Source organism: Xenopus laevis, chromosome 7S (assembly GCF_017654675.1).
Source record: "Xenopus laevis strain J_2021 chromosome 7S, Xenopus_laevis_v10.1, whole genome shotgun sequence".
Lineage (NCBI taxonomy): Eukaryota > Metazoa > Chordata > Amphibia > Anura > Pipidae > Xenopus > Xenopus laevis.
The window spans coordinates 68,377,828-68,402,132 of record NC_054384.1 but is presented as its reverse complement, the minus strand read 5'-3'; the positions used below and the strand labels follow the sequence as shown (position 1 = coordinate 68,402,132).

The 24,305-nt window shown below is 36.7% G+C and overlaps 1 protein-coding gene across 1 annotated transcript in view; it reads right to left on the bottom strand.

Moving 5' to 3' along the window:
• Nucleotides 1-10,556: 10,556 nt before the first annotated feature.
• Nucleotides 10,557-24,305, bottom strand: part of LOC108697603 (glutamate receptor ionotropic, kainate 4) — a 332,567-nt gene continuing 318,818 nt past the window's right edge. The window contains exons 19-20 of the mRNA XM_018227788.2: nucleotides 13,256-13,374; nucleotides 10,557-11,292 (exon numbers count right to left, since the gene is read on the bottom strand). Coding sequence (XP_018083277.1) covers nucleotides 10,927-11,292; nucleotides 13,256-13,374 — 485 coding nt within the window. The 3' untranslated portion in view covers nucleotides 10,557-10,926. The remainder of the gene's footprint in view (nucleotides 11,293-13,255; nucleotides 13,375-24,305) is intronic.

Sequence of the window (24,305 nt, the reverse complement as noted above, 5' to 3'; positions counted from 1 at the left end):
TGACTTAACAGTCTATATGTTGGTACTGACCTACTGGTCATTCATTTCATGGTGATCTGCCAGCCATGCCACTCTGCACCAAACCAGAGGGAACAAAACTTAAAGATGAAACAGTGTCTTCAAATAACTGAATTTATATTGTGTAGAAACCACAGGAGAATGCGAGGTTTGATCACCCAGTAGGTCAAATGAGACTGATCATATTCAATCTCATCTGAATCTTAATTTCAGCTATGATTACACAGTTTTTTTATGATAGATATTCTGCAAGTAGGAGATCATTATTATTCTTTCTTAGTACTGTTGAGATTTTATTTTCTTATGGTTAAACATTATTCCAGGCAGAAACTGAATTTTAATGTATTGAAATAAACATCACAAAACTGCAAAATTAATTTATGTCTAGCAGAGGCATGCCCCTTATCAAACACTGAAATGGACAAGTCATTAGTAAACACTATTAAAATCTGGATAATTTAAATTCTTTTGAGATAGTGGCACCCAAATGTTCTGAATTACCACTTATTCTTTAAATTAGAATAACTGTAATGGATCTGCAAAGCAAGTCACTAAGTTTGTTACCAAACATTGCAGTGTTTTTTGTTTCCACAATTTCTGCATAATAGCGACCTTAGATAGTGGTGAGCCTGATACAATTGTGGCTGTTGTGTTAAAGGGATTCTTGCCATGGGAAATGCCATGTTTTTTTTTACAAAATGCATCAGTTAATAACGCTCCTCCAGCAGAATCCTGCATTGAAATTTATTTTTAAAAAGAAAAAAATAAACAGATTATTTTTTGAAATCTAACATGGAGCTAGACATTCAGGGGCATATTTATCAAGAGTCGAATTTCGAATTGAAAAAACTTTGAATTTCAATTCAAAAAGACCAACCGAAATGAAGCCGAAGTTTTTTTTTTTTTGGTCGAATTGGTCAGTTTTTGATCTAAGAGATCTGAATGGCAGAGGTCCGTTGAACCTTTTGAATATGTTAATGGCCTTCCTGACATTCGAGTTTTTGTTCCGGAGGAAAACTCAATTTGAATTTGATTTGAATTTTCGGGTCGTTCTTATTCAATCAAATATTAGACGTTTCGAGGTTTTTCATAAATAACCTCCCATTCAAGTAAATTCAAATTTATTAGATACTTAACTGCGAGATACGACATTTGATAAATCTGCCTCTAAATATTAAGCACCAGTTAGAAAATAAATGCACCTGCTGTGTTTGTGTTTTGGCCATATTAATGATCCAATTGTCCACTGACATAAATTAAACAAAAAGACACAAAAACTGCAAAGTGTGCGTGTATTTTTCGTCCGTGTATTTTTCTTTAAAAAAAAACGAAATATTTCACTGCTGTGCCCATCTTTCCTTTTTTTTTTGCTTATTTGCATTGCATAGAAATATTCGCAAATGGCTCTTAATTGAGATGGCTGTTTGAGTGAGCGCGGTCATTGTGCGAGGTTGTGGTCTACGACGATAGTGTTGACCAATTTGAGAAAACTAACTCTAACTCGATAGTAAAATATTTACAGTGCGAAAAAAAAGTTCACAATTATGTTAAATACACCAATCGTAGCCAGCTTTATAAATACAGTATAAACCTGTGCAGGGCAAATGTTCTCTTTGCAAATCATTCTGCACTTGACTTAAGTTTAGCCCCCTTGTGTCCCACTCAAGCACTTATGTTTTTAACTTTATAATAACCTTGGATTAGGAGTGCTCCATTTTTTCCCGGATACATTGGCATACAGAATGAACTGCAGGTGAATCCAAGATATTGCTGTACTGCTGGAATTTTCTTGTCATGACTTTGAGGTCTACTGCTTTCTCTAGATATTATACAGTTGCCCTAAATGACATGGCACTCCGCTGAAATCCTGAGCTTCTAGTGCACAATAATAAGGAACATAAATGAATAATGATTAGGTGCGTTTCAGGCATCAACGCCGCCCCCAGGCTTACCTTAAGATCTCCGACGGGATATCCAGTGAGGGGCGCATTGCTAGTGAGGAGTGCGAAATATCGCTCTCAGCACTAGAAAAGCCGAATTTCCGGTTTAATAACCAGAAATTTGGCTCTTAAAGTTACCAGGAGCGGCTTTTTGAAGCCCCTGGTAACTCCTGGGGAGCTGCCGCCTAAGACAAGGTGCTCACCTTGCAGAAACGCCCCTGACATGATTGTACATTTATATACAGGTGTGGGACCTGTTATCCAGAATGTCGAGGTCCTCGGGTTTTCCAGAAAAAGGATATTTCAGTGATTTTAGTGATACTTTTAGGGGGTTATTTATTAAAGCTTGATTTTTCTCTGCTTGAACGCCATTTTTTTGTAGAAAAAAAACTAGAATTTTTGACATTTGTTAAACCCTGAGGCTGTTAAAAGTCAAACTAAATAAATGCTCCAACTCAGATCTGCTGAGTTCATGTAGAAGTCAATAGCAGATGTCCCGTTGACATATTGAAGATATTCTAATCTGCTCTGGGTTTCGTTCAATAATGCAAAGTTTGTGTGGTTTTCGGGCATCAAATCTGAAAAAGTTGCAGGTTTTGGCAGCAAATCTGAAAAAAATGCACAATTCAGATTTTTTCAGGTTTTTGTCGAGTCTTTTGCCGCTCAAGAAATTTTCATGAAAATTTATTGATAAATTGGGGGAAAGTACATTCTCATTTGGTCGGAGTGGTTTTCAGAAAATAGTGAGAACATTTCTGAATTTCATAAATAACCTTCTGAATCAACTAAAAAAATCATTTAATTTGGAGCTTTCTGGATAACGGGTCTCTACCAAATTATCCAGTAGGCCTAACCAAAAATGGATAGCTTAGTAAAAGCAGCCTTCGGTTTTATTACTTTGACTATAGCTCAGTATTAAATGTTTGCTCCACATTTACTGTATATGTAACTCCATACGTGCCAGAAATGTTGCACAAAATGCTGACATCACAGGAAAAAAACACTCACAGCTAAATTTCTTCATGTTTTATTAAATGCTTTAATGCTTAACATAAAACAAATCATGGGTGCTAAGAAGCTATTTAAAATCACTAAACACTTTTGAGGTGATAATTTTCCCATTCCGATCACCTAGCTGACATCTCGTATTTATCAGGCTGCTGTAACTGTTTTGATTAATGGTTCAGAAATATTTTGATGGTGTAGCGGTGTCTGATCTATATTAATAGATTCTTTTATTTATTTTAATGTGCCTGTCGGAATGCAAAATCTAAATGAACCTAGACACGTTTGTTCTCCATGTGTGCAGGGAGATGTAACTCATTTTATCATACAGCAAGAACTAGTTCATATTGTCAAAACATACTTTAGTGCTTGAAACACCAACTTGCATTTGGCATTTAACCAGCAATGAATGTTTTTTGCTGTCATTTGTTCATAAAGTCAGAAAGTGAAAATTGCTGCATGTGTCAAGCCTGCCTTTCTAATTGGAGCACTTAAAACACATCTGTTGAAATGTGCAATGCCCTAGTAGTTTTTTTTAATGGCCTCTGCATGCTTAATTCATATTGAGTAGCAGCAAGATAAAGGTTATTGATTTACCTACACACACACATTTATCATGACTCACTGCCTGGTGACAATTTGTGTACGAAATTCTAGAAATAATCAAGAAGATTTGTATAAATGACACCGCATTAGTTTATGAATTGATCTGTTCAAATCTCACACAACAGTAACTTATTCAAAATGCCAAACGCTGTCCACTCAAGGCTCTGCCGCTATGAAGCCCCTGTCCCATAGTTAATGATCCCTCAGGATCCCTGCAGGAGAAGGGGGCACAGCTTTCTAAAAAGAAATCCAAATACAGAAAACTGAGGTCCCTGTCCTATTTGGAAGTTTCTGTGATCTGCACTGGAATTAGTCTTGAAATCCGGCTATTTCAGACTTCTTGAGCAAAAATCCAAAATATTCTGGTTCTTGGGAAAAAATCGTACAATTGGGGAAAGAAATACAAAAAAAAAGTACAATTTGGATTTTCACTCGATTTTATCAAATTTGTCCCTGATCCGGTTAATTCATGCTTTTTTTTTATAATAATCATCATCATCATCATAATAATAATTCTAGTTTTGTCAGACTTTTTTATTTAAAAAAATCAGTAACAAATCAGATTTTGATAAATTACCCCCTATAAGTGTTTTGACAATCTCTGCTGCCACCACCAAATAAGTTTTCGGATTGATTAGCCTTGCACACCTATAGGCCTATTATCAAAATTCTATTGTCTTGTCATATTAGTGGGGTTTGGTTTCCTTATTTGTTAAAAATTCATTTAAAAAAATGATAATGATAATTTGCTATAGACAGCTCCCATTGACTTAAACAGGAACTAGCCAACTTTTAGATGCTGAAGATTTACACTTGTACTTTACAAATTTTTGTGCTTGATAAATATCACACACGTTTATGAAAGCATAACTCAAACTAAAAAAATTCAATTAGCGGACAAAATTCTAATTTGAACATTAATAAATCAGCCAGACCATGAGTGGGCTATAAATACTTCCCTATCTAATGACTCATTAACCATAAGAACTTTACCTTTAATAGACAAGCGTTCTAGTTTTTATGGGTTTTAGCTACCTGCCAGGGACCTTTCCTATGGATATACTGTTATTAGGCTCCATTTTTGTATACTTATATCTGTGCATTAGTCAATTTGCAAATGAGTTTTAGAGAAAAGGAAACTTATTTATGCTTAATAAATAAGTCAATATCAATGCAAAGTCATTTATGTTCTCATACAGCACTTCTATTTAAGGTTAAAGAAATGGAATAAAATAAATCAAATACATAACTACCAGGCTGAAATATGAGTATTTTGTTTCTAACATACAAATATTTCTGCTCTGTAAGTGGTCTAACATACTGCATGAAAGACTGCGTGTGCATAGATTTAGATCAAGGGTTCTTGTAGAAGGTCTTGACCACTTTTAGTGACTCTACAGGGTTTTAGATAAACTGTTTATACCTGATAACTTGAAATATAAGATTGTTCATAGAATGGCATACTTTCTGTCCAACTGTGAAGCCTGTATTTGTACCATTTCACTGACATTTCTCATTAAGCGAGTACCTACAATAATTTCTAATGAGCTCGAAATTGCACACAATCAGCTCAAGTCATTTGTTTAACACTTAGTGAATAAGATCTTGCAGGTGACAACCTTGGAAAAACAAACTATTCAGATTTGTATCTAGTATGATCCCCTGGGTGTCTGGAGCTCCAGTTTACTGTATCTTGGAATGGATGTTGTCAATCTCACTGGTGTAAATTACATCTGTATTTCGGTACAAGTGAAATATTCTACATATTTAGTTTCCTTTGTGATATATTTTTGTCCAAGCTAGAAAAAAAAAATATTTAAAATTCCATCTTTTTTGCTTTTTTTAATCTATAGCTAAGGCAAGATATCCTATATAGCTGATTGTAAACACCTATGAAAATTAAAATACATATCTATACAGTATGTATCAAAATCACTATTTTTCCCAGATGGAGTAACCTGTAGCACACAAATGATGTTTGTTTTTAAACTGATGACTAGGAAATGCTACCTGCTGATTGGTTCCTATACAGTGTTGCAGGTCACTAGGCCCATAGCAAGATATTTACTTTTTATTGTATCGGCAAACTAATCAACTCGTATGGCTTCCAATATCACCTCTATGCTGACAATACTTCTATCTCTATCTATCTCTCCTCTCGTAATCTCAACCCAGAACTCCTAACTCGGGTATCCTCCTGCCTGTCTCTATTTCTACTTGGATGTTGTAACGCTACCTTAAATAAAACCTCTCAAAAACAGAACTGGTTCTCTTCCCTCCAACTAAAACCCGTAACATCCCGGAAGTATCTATCATGGTTAGCAATTCCACTGTCACCCCCATCTCCCCAGGGCCTGTGCCTTGGGGTTATCCTAGATTCTGCACTGTCATTCACTCCTCATATCCAGTCACTTGTTAAATCATATCACTTCCACCTAAGGAACATATCCAAAATATCATCATTTATAACCCAAGGTGCCTCCAAAACTCTTATTCACTCTCTCGTCATATCACGTCTAGACTACTGTAACTCTCTATTAATTTGCCTTCCCACAAGAGACTGTCACCTCTCCAGTTCATAATGAACACTGCTGCTAGGCTTATACATCTCCGCAACTGCTGCTCCTCTGCCATGCCACTCTACCAATCGCTGCACTGGCTTCCACTACCTTGCAGAATAAAACTCAAATTAGTGACCTCTACATCTCTGAACTCATCTCTATACCCAACGGCTTACTATGTTTCTCTACTGACCTGCTACTCAACTCTTCTCTCATTACCTCCTCACATGCTCGCAATCAAGACTTTGCACCCCTCCTCTGGAATTCTCTCCGGTGGTCTGTTCGACTTTCTCCTAACCGTTCTGCTTTCAAGAAATCTATAAAAAATGCACTTATTTAGAGAAGCCTACCCTTACTCAGCTTAACTACCAATACCACATACAGTACCACATCTCTCGCCCACTCAATTCTGATCTTGCCCACTCCCATATCTTGTGTCTTATTCTCTTCCCTTTAGATTGAAAGCTCCTTTGCACAGGACCTTCCTCACCTTTTGTTCCTTTATTGGTTGTGATGTATGTAACTCCATATTTTCCACGTTTGTAATTCATGGGATTTAGTTGTATAAACACATTTACTTTACAGCGCTGCGCAAAATGTTGGCACTCTACAAATACATGTTAATAATAATATTACAAGACCCATTCAGTATCTGAAAAATGCTTTGCATGCATCACTAACATCACCAGATTCTTGGTTTCTAATTTTAAAAGCATTCTCATGACCATTTTCAATAGAAACAAATAAAGTTGCGGGGCTCTTTTAGCTAACTCAAATGAGAATTTCTCTTTCAAACCTCAATGTCCTCACACATCAGATTGTGATGTGATTTTATAGAAACTAGCTTTTGACCAGAAACAGTAATACATGTTCCTGCACCTAATAATCAACTGTTAAATGTGGCAATACGCTGGACAATCCCCCACGGTATACAACCGACTAACTGGTGGGCCAAACAGACGTATACTGAAAAAGTGGTCATATTCCGTTGCTGTGTTTGTTTTGGCTGATATCCCAAACAACTGGAACTGCAGGAGGTAAAGAACTCCTCTTATCTGCCATGCCATGTGCCATGCTCTTGCTGACATTCTCAAGAGAATAAGCTCTATGGGGCAGGGACCTCCATCCTTTTGTCTCCTTGACAATAAGCACTTAATATTTATTATAATTATGTGTATTGTATTTTATAATTACTTGTACTTATTGTAAATACCCCGTTTGTTCGACTAATTTATTGTTCTACTGTTCAGTGCTTTGAAATCAAGGAGCTCTAGACCAATAAAAATATACAGCACATACCATACAAAATCAAACTGCCCAACCAAATCTAGGCGCATACTGTATGACATATGCCTGTTTATTTATTTCATTCTCATAGTTAATTCAGTCCCTGGTATGCCAAGCTTTAACAGGCATAACTTTTCCACTATTGTTTTTTTGGCACTACTATGCAATACAGAATATCTAAAAATTTTAATCACGTATTTGATATCAGTTTTTGAACCCATAGCACTTCATCCATCAACAGAATAACAACTGTGCATTATATAGTGTGAGCCTGAGTGCAGTGTATGTAATAAAAGTTTTATTGAACAAAAACATTATTTTGCATCAAAAAAGGGCACCCTGAAGACGGTCTTTAAAAATTCAATCTATGAAATTAAATATACAGAACTTAAACCATCACTTTTAGAAGCCTATTTATCAAAATTTGAATTAGTGAGGTTTAGAGATTTTTTCAACTCACTCTCTGATCATAACAATGCTCATTTGTCATCAACTTGAGTCACTGCGTCGACCTGGTAGCAGCCACATGGAGCTGATCTAGAAGTAAAACGCCATACTCAAAAGTTCTGGTACTGAATTACACTCCATGTGCCTGCACCCAGGTTGCCACAGTGAATGTGAGTGCAAGCACAAGAGAGAGCAGATGCCTGCGGATCAAGCCTAGAATCAGCCTAAAGCTTGGGCATATTTGCAGCCACTAGAAAGCCACTAGGTCAGTGGGTGGGGACATTGGGCTTAATGTTGAAATTTTTAGCTTTATGTTTAGATGCTGATCACTAATCATATGAGCCAAGCCATGTTGTTCTAATATGCCACCAATTTACATTTCAAGTAATATATTGTATTTGGGTGCAGTTAAAAATGAAATACCCATGTAACTGACTTTAATTGTGTATCTAGAATCCATGGGATTTATTTCAGAAGGACAATAGAGTGGCTGTGCATCAAGGCCTGCTTCATCAATATCTGTGCCTGGATAGATCTCTTTCTATATGCTTTGCATTCCATTTAATGCTATTTCACATACAGTAAACATGTTTTACAGTAAAATAATATGTCTTAAATATTCATTTCCCTATATTTATGATATACTGTATATGTGACAAAACAGTTTTGAAACAGATACAAATCACATATTTAAGAATTTCTCTTTATTTTACAGAAATTGCATAGAATTGTAGTTTTATCAGAAAAAAAAGATTTCCTTCTTATGCAAAACGTTATCTGAAGTATTGGAAGGGATAGATTTTTTTGACTGAATACTCTTGAGCAACAACAATTTTTATCAGTGCTTACAGTTGTGCATGAACCTTTGTGAACCATTTAAAATATTCTATATTTTTATATGAATGTGACCTAAAACATCATCTGATTTTCAAACAAGTCCTAAAAGTAAATGAAGAAAACCTAGTTAAACAAATCAAACAAAATATATTATATTTGGTATTTATTGAAAAAAAAATATGATCCAATAACATTTCTACGTGTGGCAAAAATAAGTGACAGTGTTTTCAGTCAATGGTATGACAATCAGGTGTGAGTGAGAGATCCTGTTATATTTAAAGAATTGGGGTCCAGCAAAGCCTGATCACACATACAACACACTTGTGTATGTGTATCATGGATCGAAAAAAGGAGGTGTCTGTGGACCTCAAAAAAAGAGTTGTTGATGACCACAAAGCTGGAAAAGGTTACAAGAGTTTGGACTCCACCAAACAACAGTCAGGCAGATTGTGTACAAATGGAGGAAATTCAAAACCTTTGTTACCCTACCCAGAAGTGGTCGACCATCAAAGATAATGCCAACTGCAAGGTGTGTAATTGTCTGAGAGGTTACAAAGGAACTCAGGGTAACTATTAAGCAACTTAAGGCCTGTTTCACTTTGGCAAATGTTGATGTTCATGAGTCCACCATCAGCAGAACTGAAAAGAAATGGTGTGTATGGCAGGGCAGCAAGGAGAAAGCCACTACTCTCCCCCCAAAATATTGCTGACCATCTACAGTTTGCTAAAGATCATGTGAACAAACCAGAAGGATACTGGAAGAATGTTTTGTGGACAGATGAAACCAAAATAGAGCTTTTTAAATTAACATTTGAGGGCAGATTTACTAATGTTGGAATGGTAAATTTGAATTGAATGAAGTTTGGTCAAAACTCACAATTTCGAACCTAATTTGAATTCAAATGTGAGATTTATTACAGTCAGACCCTTCAAAGATTTTAATATTTGCAACCTAAAACCTTCCGAGTTCAAGTAGAAGTCAATGGCAGAGGTCCATTGAACTATTTGAAGATGTTAATAGCAGCGATGAGTGAAAATTTTTGCTATGTTTCACAGCAAAAATGACACCCATTGACTCCAATGGAAGAAAAAACTGATGTGTGTAAAAAAAAAAAATTGACACTCAATATTCGAGTTCGAACTCAAATTGAATTTTCGGGGGAATATTCTTTCAAATTTTAGACATTCTAATTTTTTCATAAATAATATACAAATTCAAACATATCAAATGTATTAGAGTTTGAAAAAATCCACATTATTCTAATATTCGACCTTTGATAAATAACCCCCTTGGAGAACAAAAAAAATACATTCAAACATAAGAACCTTATCCCATTTGTGAAACATGGTAGTGGGAGTGTTCAGTTTGGGCCTGTTTTGCTATATCTGGGCCTGGACAGATTGCCATCATTGATGGAACAATTAATTCTGCACTATACCAGAGAATTTTAAAGCAAAATGTCAAGAAATCTGTGAACTGAATCTCAAGATCCTAAACACACAAGTTGTTATTGGATAATTAGTACATATATGAATAATACAATAATTTTTGTTTCATTTGTTTAAGGGTTCTCAAACTTTCACGCACGACTACAGAACAATCTGGAAAGGTGGACAAATCAGTGCTGGCCATTGTTTGGCCTTGGCACTAAATATGAATATATTTTCAACAAGCCATTTGGTGATCCACATAACCTTCCAAGACCCTTGTTGACATTTCTGGCAAGGTATTTTAAGACAGGACCATTCTCTGAACCAACAATATATTTAAAATAACTTTAGCCTTATCAGTTTAAGTACCCAACAACGCAAAAAAAAAAAAAAAAAATTGACACAAAACCTTTACCTCTTTGACTGAGAAATAACAGATAGCTTTTATGGAAGGGATAATATTTTAGGTTAGAATCCAAATATAGACAGTCTAGTCATCATTACAAACCTCTGGACCTTATCCAAGCAAGGAAATCATATCCAACACTATTTTTTTTATTGAGTGTGCCTTTTAATTCCTTATGGAGACACAGTCATGTTTTCGAGGAGACCCATCTGTTATGTCAACGGGGTATTTAATTTCATCTCGCAAAACAAGAAACAATCAGTAGATTTTTTTTCTGGTACTAGTGATCCTTGATTTGTATGTCCAGGTGTAAAAAGTGTAAATTTACATTTTTTATGCTCTGTAAAAAACATATAGTAGACTCTTTTTCTGTCTCTGTTAGTTTGCACTACTCCGGCTCACTGCTGTTTGTTGTCTTCTCCCATTCTAAACTGTCCTCACTTTGTGCTGGAGAACCTACAGAAGTTCGAGCTCTGAGACCCTGGAAGCGACGGCACTCAGGACATACGCGAATGTGCGTACATCCTCTGGCTACCAACGCCGCTTCTTGTGCCAGTCTCTGTGTTAGTGGGTCTGGAACACTGCCCCCACACAGTTTACCATTGCTTAGAATGCTAGTAGTACGTCCCCGCCTATCATCTGGGGTTATAGGTCTGCCACGTATCCCAACCCCACGCCTCCGACGAGGCAAAAAGCTGTCCTTGCAAAGGATAATGCTGCTTAGCTCTGACACCATCTCTTGGCACACAGAAACCTAAAAAATAAACCATAAAATACAGTCAGAACTGCATAGCGCACAGTAATACTATTTCAGTTACAGCTTTAGAGATCCCAATAACTTAAGATATACTTTCCTGCAATTTACATTTTCTTTTTGTTGGACTAAAATAGGTTGCCAGTCTGACAGCAGTAATTCCTTTACTTCACAGGATATGTTCCCTAACAATTTATTTTTATTCTGGAATAAAGTTTTGGAGACCACAAATTATGATTATAACTTGCCACATGTTTTTGCATACATATTTATCCTGGAAATCCTGATTTTGTCTGTTTTCCAGAATTATCCAAGTTTTCTGTGATCACTTTTGGTGTGATTACCACAGTTGTTTATCAGTTACACAAATAAGGAAACAATAATACAGCTCAGCTGGAGATCAATTAAACTGCATGTAAAAACTTCACCAGCCTTAACTGATTGCCAGTTATATATTCTTTAATGACAACATTGACCATATCATAAGAAATTTAGCAGTACAGGTATGGGACCTGTTATCCAGAATGCTCGGTACCTGGAGCTTTCTGGATAAGTGGCTTCTTGATAATTTAAATCAATTATAAATAGGCTGTAGCTCACCTTTAGTACATGTAGGTGGATTCTCCTGCAAGGTGTCCTGTGTTCACACCCAAATTGATACAGTCAGTACTATAATAGAAAGCAGGACAAATCCAAGGCAGTAGCTATGACTGCAAAGTGCTTTTATTGGGGAGCATTTTTTATTGGGGAGCATTTTTCCCCAATAAAAGCACTTTGCAGTCATAGCTACTGCCTTGGATTTGTCCTGCTTTCTATTATAATACTCTCGATAATTTAAATCAGCCTATAATATGTGGCCTATTTACTAACATTCAAATATATATTTTTCATGAATCTCTAAAAAAATCTTTTTATGTCTCTAAAAATGCGAGATTAAGGGGCAGATTTATTAAAGGTCAAATTGAAAATGCGAATTTGAGTTTTAATTTTAATTAAAATTTTGAGATTTATCAAAACTCTCAAATTTGAATTGTGAATTATCCAAACTCGATTTGAGTTTTAATTCGAATTCAAATTAAAATTTTGAGTTTTATCAAATGCTGGCCCTTTAAATAATTAAATGAGACTAATCGCCACCTAAAACCTGCCGAGTTCAAGTATAAGTCAATGGGAGAGGTTCTGGCATCAATTTGGACATGTTACTAGCCTTCCTGACATTCAAGTTTTTTTCGGAGCAAAAACTCTAATCAAGTTTAGTTGAATTTGATTCGAATTAGAGTCGTTAGAATCTGTGTGAGTTTTAGATATTCGTTTTTTTTATTAAATAACCCCACATTTGAATTTCGAGAATATTCAAATTTAAAGGAGTTTAAAGTTTAAAGGTCGAATTCGAAATTCGACCTTTAATAAATGTGCTTCCCTGTGTAAAACTACTCTTAACACAAACATTTGCCAAGTAAAAGCTGTCAAGTTCCTATAGAAGTCAATAGAAACAGCGATATTGAACAATTTTTAATCAATTTAGACTTTTGTTTGGCTTTTTTTCCCTATAAATTGTCCAAAATCCTTGAGGTTTCAAAAACCTCTGAAACTTCTAAAAAGCCTCTAAAAAAGAACCTCCTGGATAATCAGTTTCTGGATAACAGATCCCATACCTGTACAGAGTTACCTTTAAGCAGGCAAAATAGTTGTTAAATTTGTCCATTGCATTAAAAGATTTTTACAAAATGATCCTCCTATTTGTGTATTTTTAATTACCTTCTTGCCTATCCTATAAGAAAAGAGAGGTTTTACTATTCTATGTTTAGAACTGCATAACACATGCTGCCCAGTCTGTGGATGAACAAATGAAATATTAACAAATGAATATTATATATATATAAATTTTCAATATAAATTTCAATGGCAATGAAATGACCCTAGCAACATATTGCCATAAAAGTTAATGTACAGTGGAAGTTACCTCACTATCTTCAGCATTTCGTACAGTCCAAAGGAACTCCAGCATTGCAATTAAAATAGCTACAATAAGCCCACATATTAATACCACAAATATACCACCAATGTTTTCCATTCCTAGGCCTGTTTAAAAAAGAAAAGAGGTTAAGAATTTGTAATCTATAAATACTGAACAGATTACAAGACACAAAACCTTAGGTCTGCTAAAATGGTGATATACAGGAATTAAAAGAATTTAAAACTTGATTATATTAATAATAAAAATTCCACCTAACACCCAATCACAATCTGGCTTTATAAGCTAACAATTCGGATCAAAAACTGTCCTTGTGGGAAAACTCTTGACAAAATTGTGCGAGAATTCAAATTGTGCAACTTTTTCGAATTGTCGCCCATAAAAATTATTCAAATTATGAAATGGAGACCATGGATTATTTAGATTATCGAACAGAAACCATGAAGTATTTAGATAATTGAAAGAAAACCAGTGTCAAACAGCCCTGAACTCTCGACAATCATGAAGGCAAAAAATATGTGCCAATTGTAAAAAAGAATCATCTGCCATTGATTTTTACATGACTTTGACAGGTTATACCTGGAGTATTCTCAGATTCTGATTTTTAGAAACATAATTAGTACATAATTTTTTCCTCTAAAAATTTTAGGTTTTTTCCCCTTAAAAACTCGACCAGAGAAATTGGAGGTTTAATAAATAGGCCCCTAAATGTCATTATTATTATTAGATTTTTTTTTCAAAATGTGGCAACATCTCTTTTGCATGAATTTCCGCATGAATTCAGCAGGACTTTAGAAAAATGGAAATCTGTGTATCATTGCTTCTTCATTCAGACCTGTCCTCAGTTGTAATATTTGAGTTCTAATATTTCCATTGATGATGTTGCAGATATAATTAACACAATGACATATTGCAATTGTATTATCAAACGTTTTAAGAAATATTGTGACCCCTAATAGGAATTCCTAGGAATATGTCAAGGAATATGTAATATATGTTACTTCCAGCATGGTTTCACAATTTGAACTCCCTCATGTCATCATTGAGTATTAGGGGCATATTTATCATGGGTCGAATTTCGAATTGAAAAAACTTCGAAATTTGAATTCAAAAAGACCAACCGAAATTAAGTTGAAGTTTTTTTGGTCTAATAGGTCCATTTTCGATCGAATAGGTCCGTATTCGAATCGTACAAATCAAAAGAATAGCGCATTCAATTTTTCAAAGTCCTCCAATTGACTCCAAATAGGTTCTAGGAGGTCCCCCATAGGCTAAAACAGAAATTCAGCAGGTTTCAGATGGCAAATGGTTGAATTTTTTAATTTTTTTCACATTCGAATCAAATTTGGACTATTCCCTAGTTGAAGTACATAAAAAATAGCTCGAAATTTTTTATAATTCGAAAATTCACCTCGACCTTTGATAAATCTTCCCCTTAAAGGAAAACTATACCCCCCAAACAATGTAGGTCTCTATAAAAAGATATTGCATAAAACAGCTCATATGTAAAATCCTGCTTCATGTAAATAAACCATTTTCATAATAACATACTTTTCTAGTAATATGTGCCATTGGGTAATCATAAATAGAAAATTGCCATTTTAAAAAATAAGGGCCGCCCCCTGAGATCGTAGGATTCACTGTACTCACAAACATACCAACAAACCATACATGTTGGGTCACATGAGCCAATTAACAGACAGAGTTGTGTCTTTTGCTTCAAGACTTCTTCCTGTTACAGTTAGAGTTGAAGTATTTCTGGTCAGGTGATCTCTGAGACAGCACAGAGACCATCACGAAATGGTGGCTCAAGGCAAGAGATGTAAAAGGGCAATATTTACTTAAATATATATTCCAGTTTGGTAAGATTCTTTAATATGCCACTTAATATGATATGAACTATCTGTTGCTTAAGTGTTCATTTTGGGGGTATAGTTTTCCTTTAATGTGCAAACATATAGAGGCATATTTATCAAGGGTCGGATTTGGAATTCATGTGAGTTTTTTAAAACTCCCATAAATTCAAAATTCGACTAGTCGAAATCCTATCTTGTACAACATATCTTCTTCCCCCAAATTGTTCGGGGTGACCACAGGATGGGAAATAATTACTGTAGGTAACTGGATACATTTCATTATGTGGCATTTATTACTAAGATAATTTTTTACTCTGTGTGGCAATATACCCACGTTTTATATAATTTATGACATTCCTTAAATTGTTGGGCTTCCTAGCATAATATGAATAATGTATCATAATGCATTTGTAAGGAAACATTTGTAAGGAATCCCGTGGTGTTACACACACATAAAGGCTACCAAACAAAATTTCAAGCATTATTTCTAATAAATATTCAGTTTCAAAATGTTATGTCTACTTAGAAGCTCATTTACCAATATTCAAATTTTGAATTCATGTGTTTTTTTAAATCTGATTTTACTCAAATTTCAAATATTCAATTATTTATTATAAAAATCGAATATCTTAAACTCTGACTAATTTTACAGAGTCGAAAACTTGAATCAAATTTGATCGAACTCGATTCACGTTTTTTCTTCGAAAAAAAACTTGAATGTCAGGAAGGCTGCAAACATCTTCAAATTGGTCACTGGACCTCTTCCATTGACTTATACAGCAATTTGGCAGGTTTTAGGTGGCGAATAGTCGAATTAGAATTATTCGAATAAATGCCAGATTATGATACATCTCAAATTTTTTTGAAGATATAGAATTCAAATCTTTAAAAAAACTCAAATAGAGTTTGGATAATTCCCTAGTCGCATTAAATTGCTTCCCACTGAGCCCACCACACCTGCCACCACTACTTTTTGCCTCTCGTGAAATGTACCCAGAAGTGATGTCACACACTCAGAAGTCACTCTGTTGCCAAGGAGGGAGGGAAGACAGATAAAGGGAAACACAGGGTGGAGCCGCACAATGAACATTGGAAGAGAAAGGTAAGAAGAATGAGGAGTGATTGGAAGGGAAGGAAGTGGGAGGAAATGGAAGGGAGTGGGAGGAAATGAAAGGGAAGGGAGGTCCTTATAGGAAGGAGAGTGTGATTCACGCTCCTCTGATCTGGTTCAGTTAGTTTAGAGACAGGAGCAGTGAGTTGGAGTATGTGTCGTGCAAACCTGGTCCTGCGACTGGTGGACACTAGTATAACTTGCCTGACCTGTAACTTTAATTAAAAAAAATATTTTAATTGTCTGAGACTATGGCAATTTTGGGACAGGGGTACTGTGATGGGATTGCTAGATTTAGGCCAATGACCCAATGGCATAAGACTGGACATAGATAGGGCTAGTTTTATATTGTGATGGACCACAATGCCTTCCTTGATAACTTGTCCTGTTCCTACATAAAAAAAAAAAAAGGAGGGGTGAATTAAAAGGGTTGGTCAAACACCTCCAACCAGGATTGTCCTATCATTGTGTAATAGCCTCATGTTTTTGATATAGAAAAAATAAAACCTGAAGAGCAATTAAGAGTGAGTCAGAACTTTGAAGATGTATGCTTGCTTTTTATGCTTCTCTGTATGTTACCCAAGGCAAAAAATTTGCGAAAAATCATGAAATCGGAAAGTTCATGAAAAAATCCTGAAAAAATCATGTAATTCGACCGTTTCACGAAAAAATCGTGAAATTTGAATGTTTTCATGAAAAAATAGAGCAATTCGAACATTTTCACGGAAAAAAACGTGAAAATCGGAAATTGACGCCGGTGAATTTTCACCAGCGAATTTTCGCAGGAGATTTGCAAATTTATTTGCCGGCGGCGAAACACGGGAATTCGCCGTGAATTTGTGCCAGGCATAATTATTCGCCCATCACTAATCATAAGTGGAGATTCTATTTTCATTATGTGCCGCCATTAATTCCATAAGCGCCCTAGCATCCATAGCTGAAAGTACTTGTTCTATTTGAATTGGGCTTCCGGGTTTCCAATACTTGGCGATCAAGGTGACGGTAGCATTAAATAAATGAAAAAGTAATTTTTTCGGGTATTTAGGAACCTGATCCGGAAACATCAGTGACAACGCCACTTGCGGTTCATAAGGGATGTCTAATTCAAGGCCTCCTGTTATGGCATTGAACACGGACTTCCAGACTTGCTGTGACAATGGCCATTCCCACCATAAGTGAAGCAAAGTTCCAGGCTGGCAACAGTTTCTCCAGCAAAGCAGAGAATGATTTTGAGAAATTTTATGCAAGGTAACCAGAGTAAGGTGCCACCTATAAAGCAATTTTTTGTCTGACTCTAGGTGATTAGTACATCTCGTGGCAAGATCTGTGCTACTTCTGACCATTGATCAGGGTGTGAAGACATATGAAGATCTCTGTCCCATTTGATCATGTAAGGGTACTTGTATTCTGGAGGGTCTGAGATAAGTGATTTGTAGTAACTGGAGAGCGTACCCCTCATGGACCATCCACTAGGTGATAATCTCTCTAAATATGAAGGCTGAGGGGAAGTTTTGAAACCTGGAATATGGGCCCTGAGCAAGTGCGTAAAACATAAATAAGTGAAATAGTCCCGGTCTGTGAGCAAAAATTTAGTTTGCAAGTCTTGGAATGATAATTAAGAACTTGGTCCAAACAGATCCTTGACAATATGGACACCTTTATCAATCCAGGATTGTAGAGGCAGATCGTCCATGAAAAAATTAAGGCTTTGCAATGGCATCCTGAGAGAAATAGTCGAGATGATACCTAAATCAACTCTTGCTTTATCCCATACTTTTAGGACTGTAGCAGTAGTGGGTAACATCAGAGATCGTTTAGGTCTTAAGCAAGGTGGAGTCCAAATTAGCAGGGGGACTGTGATTTGAGGCATTTATGAAGTCCAACCAGTATCTATAAGAGAGGGGGCTATGCATTTTCACAGCAGTATCTAGTATCTAAAATAACAATTAAGGTTTGCCAATCCAAAACCACCCGAGGAAGAGGCCATTGCAACACCCTAGCGGCAGTGCAAGGCTTTTTCCCTCCCCATACAAAACCACTCATTTGTTTCTGCAGTAGTTTAATGTATCGTGGCGGGAGATCGACCTGTATGGTTCTGAATAGGTATAAAATTTTCGGTAAAGCAGACATCTTTGCGGCATTAATTCTGCCTGTCCATGAAATGTTTAAAGGTTTCCATTTGAGATATTGGTCCTGAAGGGCTTTCTGTAGGGGAATATAATTATGCTTATAAAACAACTCAGAGTCCTTAGGCAGCCGAATACCCAAATATGTAATAAAAGACTCTCTCCACTTAAATAGATGTAAATTAGTTAATGAAAGAATAACATCATCTGCAAATAGTCCAATAGTACTATTACCAAGCTTCGTTGGAATATATTCTGATTCTGTCGAATTCTGATAGCTAATGGTTCTACGAGGAGGACAAAGATTAAAGAGGATAGAGGGCACCCTTGCCTGGTACCATTTGCAATAGTGAAGGCATTCGACAGGACCCCCGATGTCAGAACTCTAGCCGAAGGCTTTGAATAGTGTGGTACAACTGCCCATAAAAAGTTGTCTCCCAACCCAAACTTAGTGAGTGTCTGCATCATAAATCCCCAGTGAATCCTGTCGAATGCCTTCACCGCATCCAATGATCCAGGGATTTTATTTTATTTGATAATGTGTAGTAGGTTGTGAAATCTTCTGGTGTTATCAGGGGCTTGTCGTCCAGGCACAAATCCCACTTGATCATAATGTATAAGATGTGGTAGAACAGTGTTCAGGTGAAGCGCCAGGATTTTAGAGTAGAGTTTAAGGTCAGTATTTAGTAAAGCTATAAGCATGTAATTACTGCAATGCTCCGGAGCTTTACCGGTTTAGAGATAGTCGAGATATGTGCCTGGAGGAACTCAGGTTGTATTTTCCCTGTATCCATGATGGATTGAAATACCTTTAATAAGTGGGGAACTAGAATTTCAGCATAACTTTTGTAATAAATATTAGTGTAGCTATCAGGTCCAGGGGCTTTACCCAGTTTAAGTAGTTCAATGGACTTGAAGATTTCCTCTTTGTTTATTGGGGCATTCAATAGTTCAAATGAGATGCCGAAGGGTGTGGGATATGTATTGAGTCTAAATACTGTTGAATTACCCCTTTGGTAGGTTGTGGTTCATCAGTTTTGCTAGAAAGGGTATATAGAGAGGAATAATAAGAGGCAAACTGATTAGCTATTTGAAGTGGATCAGTAATCCTGTGTTGTCGCACCTTCAAATATTGTATCCTCGTGTTGGCCTGCCTTTTACGTAATTGAGAAGCTAAAAGTTTGTCTGCCTTATTACTTTTGGTATAATATAACCGTTTTAGTCTGTATTCTGTTTTGGCAAAAAGAAGTTGTTGCAACTCCAGTTTAGATGTTTGGATAGTATCTGCTAATTCTTGAGAGGGATGTAAGTAATAATCATGTTTAGCAATATGTATTTGGTGTTCTAACTCCCTTGCTTGAGTTTTTCTTTTCTTGTGGAGATTAAGAACCTGCGAGAACTCTCCACGCATTGTTGCTTTGTGACCCAACCAAATGGTTTGGCAGTCCATACCAGGAGTGACATTATTTACAAAGTAAGAAGTTAGAGATTGCTTCAGGTGTTCCTGAATTTCCGAATGTGTTAAGAGAGAATCATTAAGTCTCCAGGGGGTAAAAGTTTTCCTATCTGCGAACAAACTGACATCAATTCCAATTGGACCAGGATTGTGTCCCTATCCATGTCCTATTGGTTTGGGCTGTAGTTTGCGGGTCTAACAAGACTAAATCAATTCTAGAATGGGTAAAGAACCTGGGGGAATGAAAAGTGTAATCCCTTTCTGTTGGGTGTTGGGCTCTCCATACATCTATAAGGGCAAAATTGTGTAAAAGGTCTTTAAATTTACGGGCCTGTGATAGTTGCTGTTGAGTAAAGGGGTGCAGAGTTGTCCTGTAGACATCCATGGTAGGGTCAGGAGTAAGATTAAAGTTTCCCGCCACGATACATCTACCTTTTCTAAATTGCATAAGGTGTGCCAAAGTTTTTTCAAGAAACTGCAGTTGGTTATCATTAGGTGCATAAACATTGATTAGCGTATAAAGCTGATTGTTTAAAATACAGAGAAGCATTAAATATCTACCCAAAGAATCAGCAAACATGCGATGTATATTAAATGTAACTTTTGCGCTGATTAAGAGAGACACTCATTTAGATTTAGTAGGAGAAAGAGCATGAAAATGATACAGGTAGCGTCTGTTATAAAAAGCCTGTTGGTGTGACTTCTTAAAATGGGTTTCCTGAAACATCAATATGACCGCCTTGTATTTATAAGCCTCATTAAGAGACAAATTCCTTTTTTGTGGGGTATTAAGTCCCCTGGCATTTATAAAGTACAATTTAGTCATAATATGTATGACATGTTTGCTTCACCACAAGCTGAATCATCAACATTGCTTAGGGGAGCTGAAACCCATACATATAGAAAATGCAATAACATTATTCTATTAGGACCCTTTAAGAAGAAAAAAACAAAGCAGCGTGGAATGAGGTGTAAAACAAACATTAAAAAACCAAAGCAATAATAAAATAAAAGGGGAAACCTTCCATAGAGTAACCATATATATATATATATATCTTCGGATGGCACAGATAACTAAGTAGAGCTGCACCCAGATAGATCCCAGCGTGTCTGAACTGGGAATGTGGGGGGAGGAAAGGACGGTTGTCATCTGCTAGTAATGCCAGCAACAATGCTGGTATCAGCCAAAAAGAGAACAGGTGGGCGAAAGGGTATTACGCTCCAATCTCTAGAGCCATAGCTGAGGTAGATGATGACAGAGATAAGTCATATAAGAGCATAGGTAAAGTCAGCTGGATACATTACCCCTCCAGCCATTCTTTATGCAGCCTTTCCACTTGTTTATGTGGAGGGGATCATGGTGGAGAATCCGGGGTGTTGAGTAGGTTCCACCTGTGAAGGGCCTTTCTGGCTTCTTCTGGAGAGGCCAGAGATGCCATTATACCCTGCCTATTGACCACAAGCTTTACTGGGAATCCTCAACAGTATGAAATATTGTTATCCCGGAGGCTCATGGTAATTTCTAAGAACACCCGTCGTTTTGCCAAAGTAGCCTGGGATAAGTCAGCGTAAATTTGTAAATCCGCATATTGGGCGAGCGTAGCAATTTTTCTTTGATATGGAAGAAATGCAGTTTGGTGAAGACATCACGCAGGGCTACATCAGGAGCATTTCGCGGTTTAGGTATCCTGTGAATTCTGTCAATTAATACTTCTAGTTGCGCGGTATCTGGCATAACTACCTTGAGTAGGCCCGCCAGGTATTCTTCCATGTCCTGTGCCAGCACTGACTCCAGGATACCACACAGTTTCTGCGAGAACGGTCTTCTAAGTCTGCTACTTTATTAGCAAGCCGTTGTTTATCAGCTTTAGCCTGGTTATCAGCCAACTCATTATGGGAGTCAGCTTATTCTCCCATCTTGGCTTCAATATGCAATGTACGGTCACCTATTTCTTGAAGCTCAGTGCGTATGTCCGTAGACAGTTGTTTAATGTCAGTTTGCAAAGTATGCTTATGGTCCAAAAGCCTAATCTTAAAGGGATACTGTCATGGGAAAACATGTTTTTTTCAAAATGAATCAGTTAATAGTGCTGCTCCAGCAGAATTCTGCACTGAAATTCATTTCTCAAAAGAGCAAACAGATTTTTTTATATTCAATTTTGAAATCTGACATGGGGATAGACATATTGTCAATTTCCCAACTGCCCCTAGTCATGTGACTTGTGCTCTGATAAACTTCAATCACTCTTTACTGCTGTACTGCAAGTTAGAGTGATATCACCCCTCCCTTTTCCCCCCCAGCAGCCAAACAAAAGAACAATGGGAAGGTAACCAGATAGCAGCTCCCTAACACATGATAACAGCTGCCTGGTAGATCTAAGAACAACACTCAATAGTAAAAACACATGTCTCACTGAGACACATTCAGTTACATTGAAAAGGAAAAACAGCAGCCTGCCAGAAAGCATTTCTCTCCTGAAGTGCAGGCACAAGTCACATGACTGGGGGCAGCTGGGAAATTGACAAAATGTCTAGCCCCATGTCAGATTTCAAAATTGAATATAAAGAAATCTGTTTGCTCTTTTGAGAAATGGATTTCAAAGCAGAATTCTGCTGGAGTAGCACTATTAACTGATGCATTTTGAAAAAAACATGTTTTCCGATGACAGGATCCCTTTAAGTTCATCAGTAGATGAGTGATGTAGTTCTGCGTCTCGCAAGGGTTCCAAAATCTGGTCAGGCTGTGCGGCCTCTAAAATGGCGTCTTCCGCAGCTTGTTGTTCAGCAGCCGTTTGCGCGGCAAAGTACGCTGTGACAGTAGAGCTTGCTTTTTTTTACTGGAGGTGCCATACCTCTCTTGATCCTCGCTGTTAATGTCGAGTTGTGGCTCAATACGACACGGAGGGTCAAGCGTCCATGTTCAGTGGTAGTTGGCTCCGCCCCCTAAGTCTAAATAATCTTCATTAAAAACTTAGGAGCATCACTTGTAACTGAAGTTCAGTCAGTCTAAATAATTGTATTCAGCACCTAGGCGTGTCTCTTGTTATAACTGAAGTTTAGTCAGTCTAAATACTAGGAGCGTCTCTTGTTATAACTGAAGTTCAATCAGTCTAAATTGTTTTTAAAAAAATCTTAGCTTTCTGGCAAATTTACCAAAAAAAATCTTAGGTTTTGGGCACAAAATCCAAAATCCAGATTTTATTTACGATTTTAGGAAAAATGTGTGAAAATGTATTGATAAATGGGGGGGGGGAAGTCTGTGCAGATTTGGTCAGAGAAAACTTTTTGGATTTTGATAAACAACCCTCTTAGTGTCCAAATTAATTATTTGTGGTAACATGAAATTACATATGAGATGGGGCCCCTAAATATGGAGGGTGATTGCATATCAAAGCCCCATATTTTTAAACCAAATGTAACCACTTAGATCCTCTTGGATGAATGGATATTCCTGGTGATTTTTCTTTGAATCTGGTCATAATGTGTCTTAATAAGATGCTGTGGGGGGTCATTTGGATGTTATGCCACATACGGTACTACAGTGGGTGACAAAATGCCCCATGTGCCATTACCCTCTTTACAGATGGATGCAGGTCTGTTTCAATTCATTCAACTGCAGGGGAGCACAAGCTCAAACATAGTCAATTCATGATGACGCAAGTAAGCGATGAACGTTGTGTTCAACCTGCGTTCGGTGCTTACTTGTGTCATCATGAGGACGGTGCCTTAAAGAAGAATTGACTGTGTCTGAACAGATTGAAAGGGAAAGCAGGGCAGCCAAAAGCACCCATCTGTAAGAGCTGAAAACAATATGTGCCTGGAATATAGTCGACTTCACTACAGCTGTGCTTCTGACACCTGAGGTTACTTCCATTCAGCGAGATGTTTGCTGTCCTTACTATAAACAATGTGGGCCAAACATTCCTCCTTATTTTCTGCATTATTGCAAAGGAATCTTCTGCTAAATAAAATAGAGTTTTCATGTATTAAACAGTAAGGTAAGTTTTTCTCATTAAAGGCCAGACTCAATTTGATGTGAAATGCTTATACACATGTCAATTCCAGAATTTCCCATAGAGCTAGATGAGATTCAATGAGAAAAACAGATTTCACAGTTTGTCACATAAAAACACTACTGAAGTCTATGGGGAAAAACTGAAACTGAAATTAATGGAAAGTTTTTTTTTCTCCTCAAATTGAATATTGGTTTCACATGATAAACCATAAAAAAAGTTTTCTCATTGGCTCTATGGGATTTGGCTCTATGGGAGAATCTGGAACGAAATTCGAAGATAAACTTTCAATAAAATTGAATCTGGCCCTTTGTGTGTAATAAAGACATTCAAGCAATAACACATTTACTATAGCTTAGCTATATTTGAATTAATCCTTTTATTTCAAATACTACTACAGTTAAAATATTTGGAACAACCTATATTACCTTCTCTGCACTGCAGGGATTGTGTGTGCCCACTGGTGCATATAAATA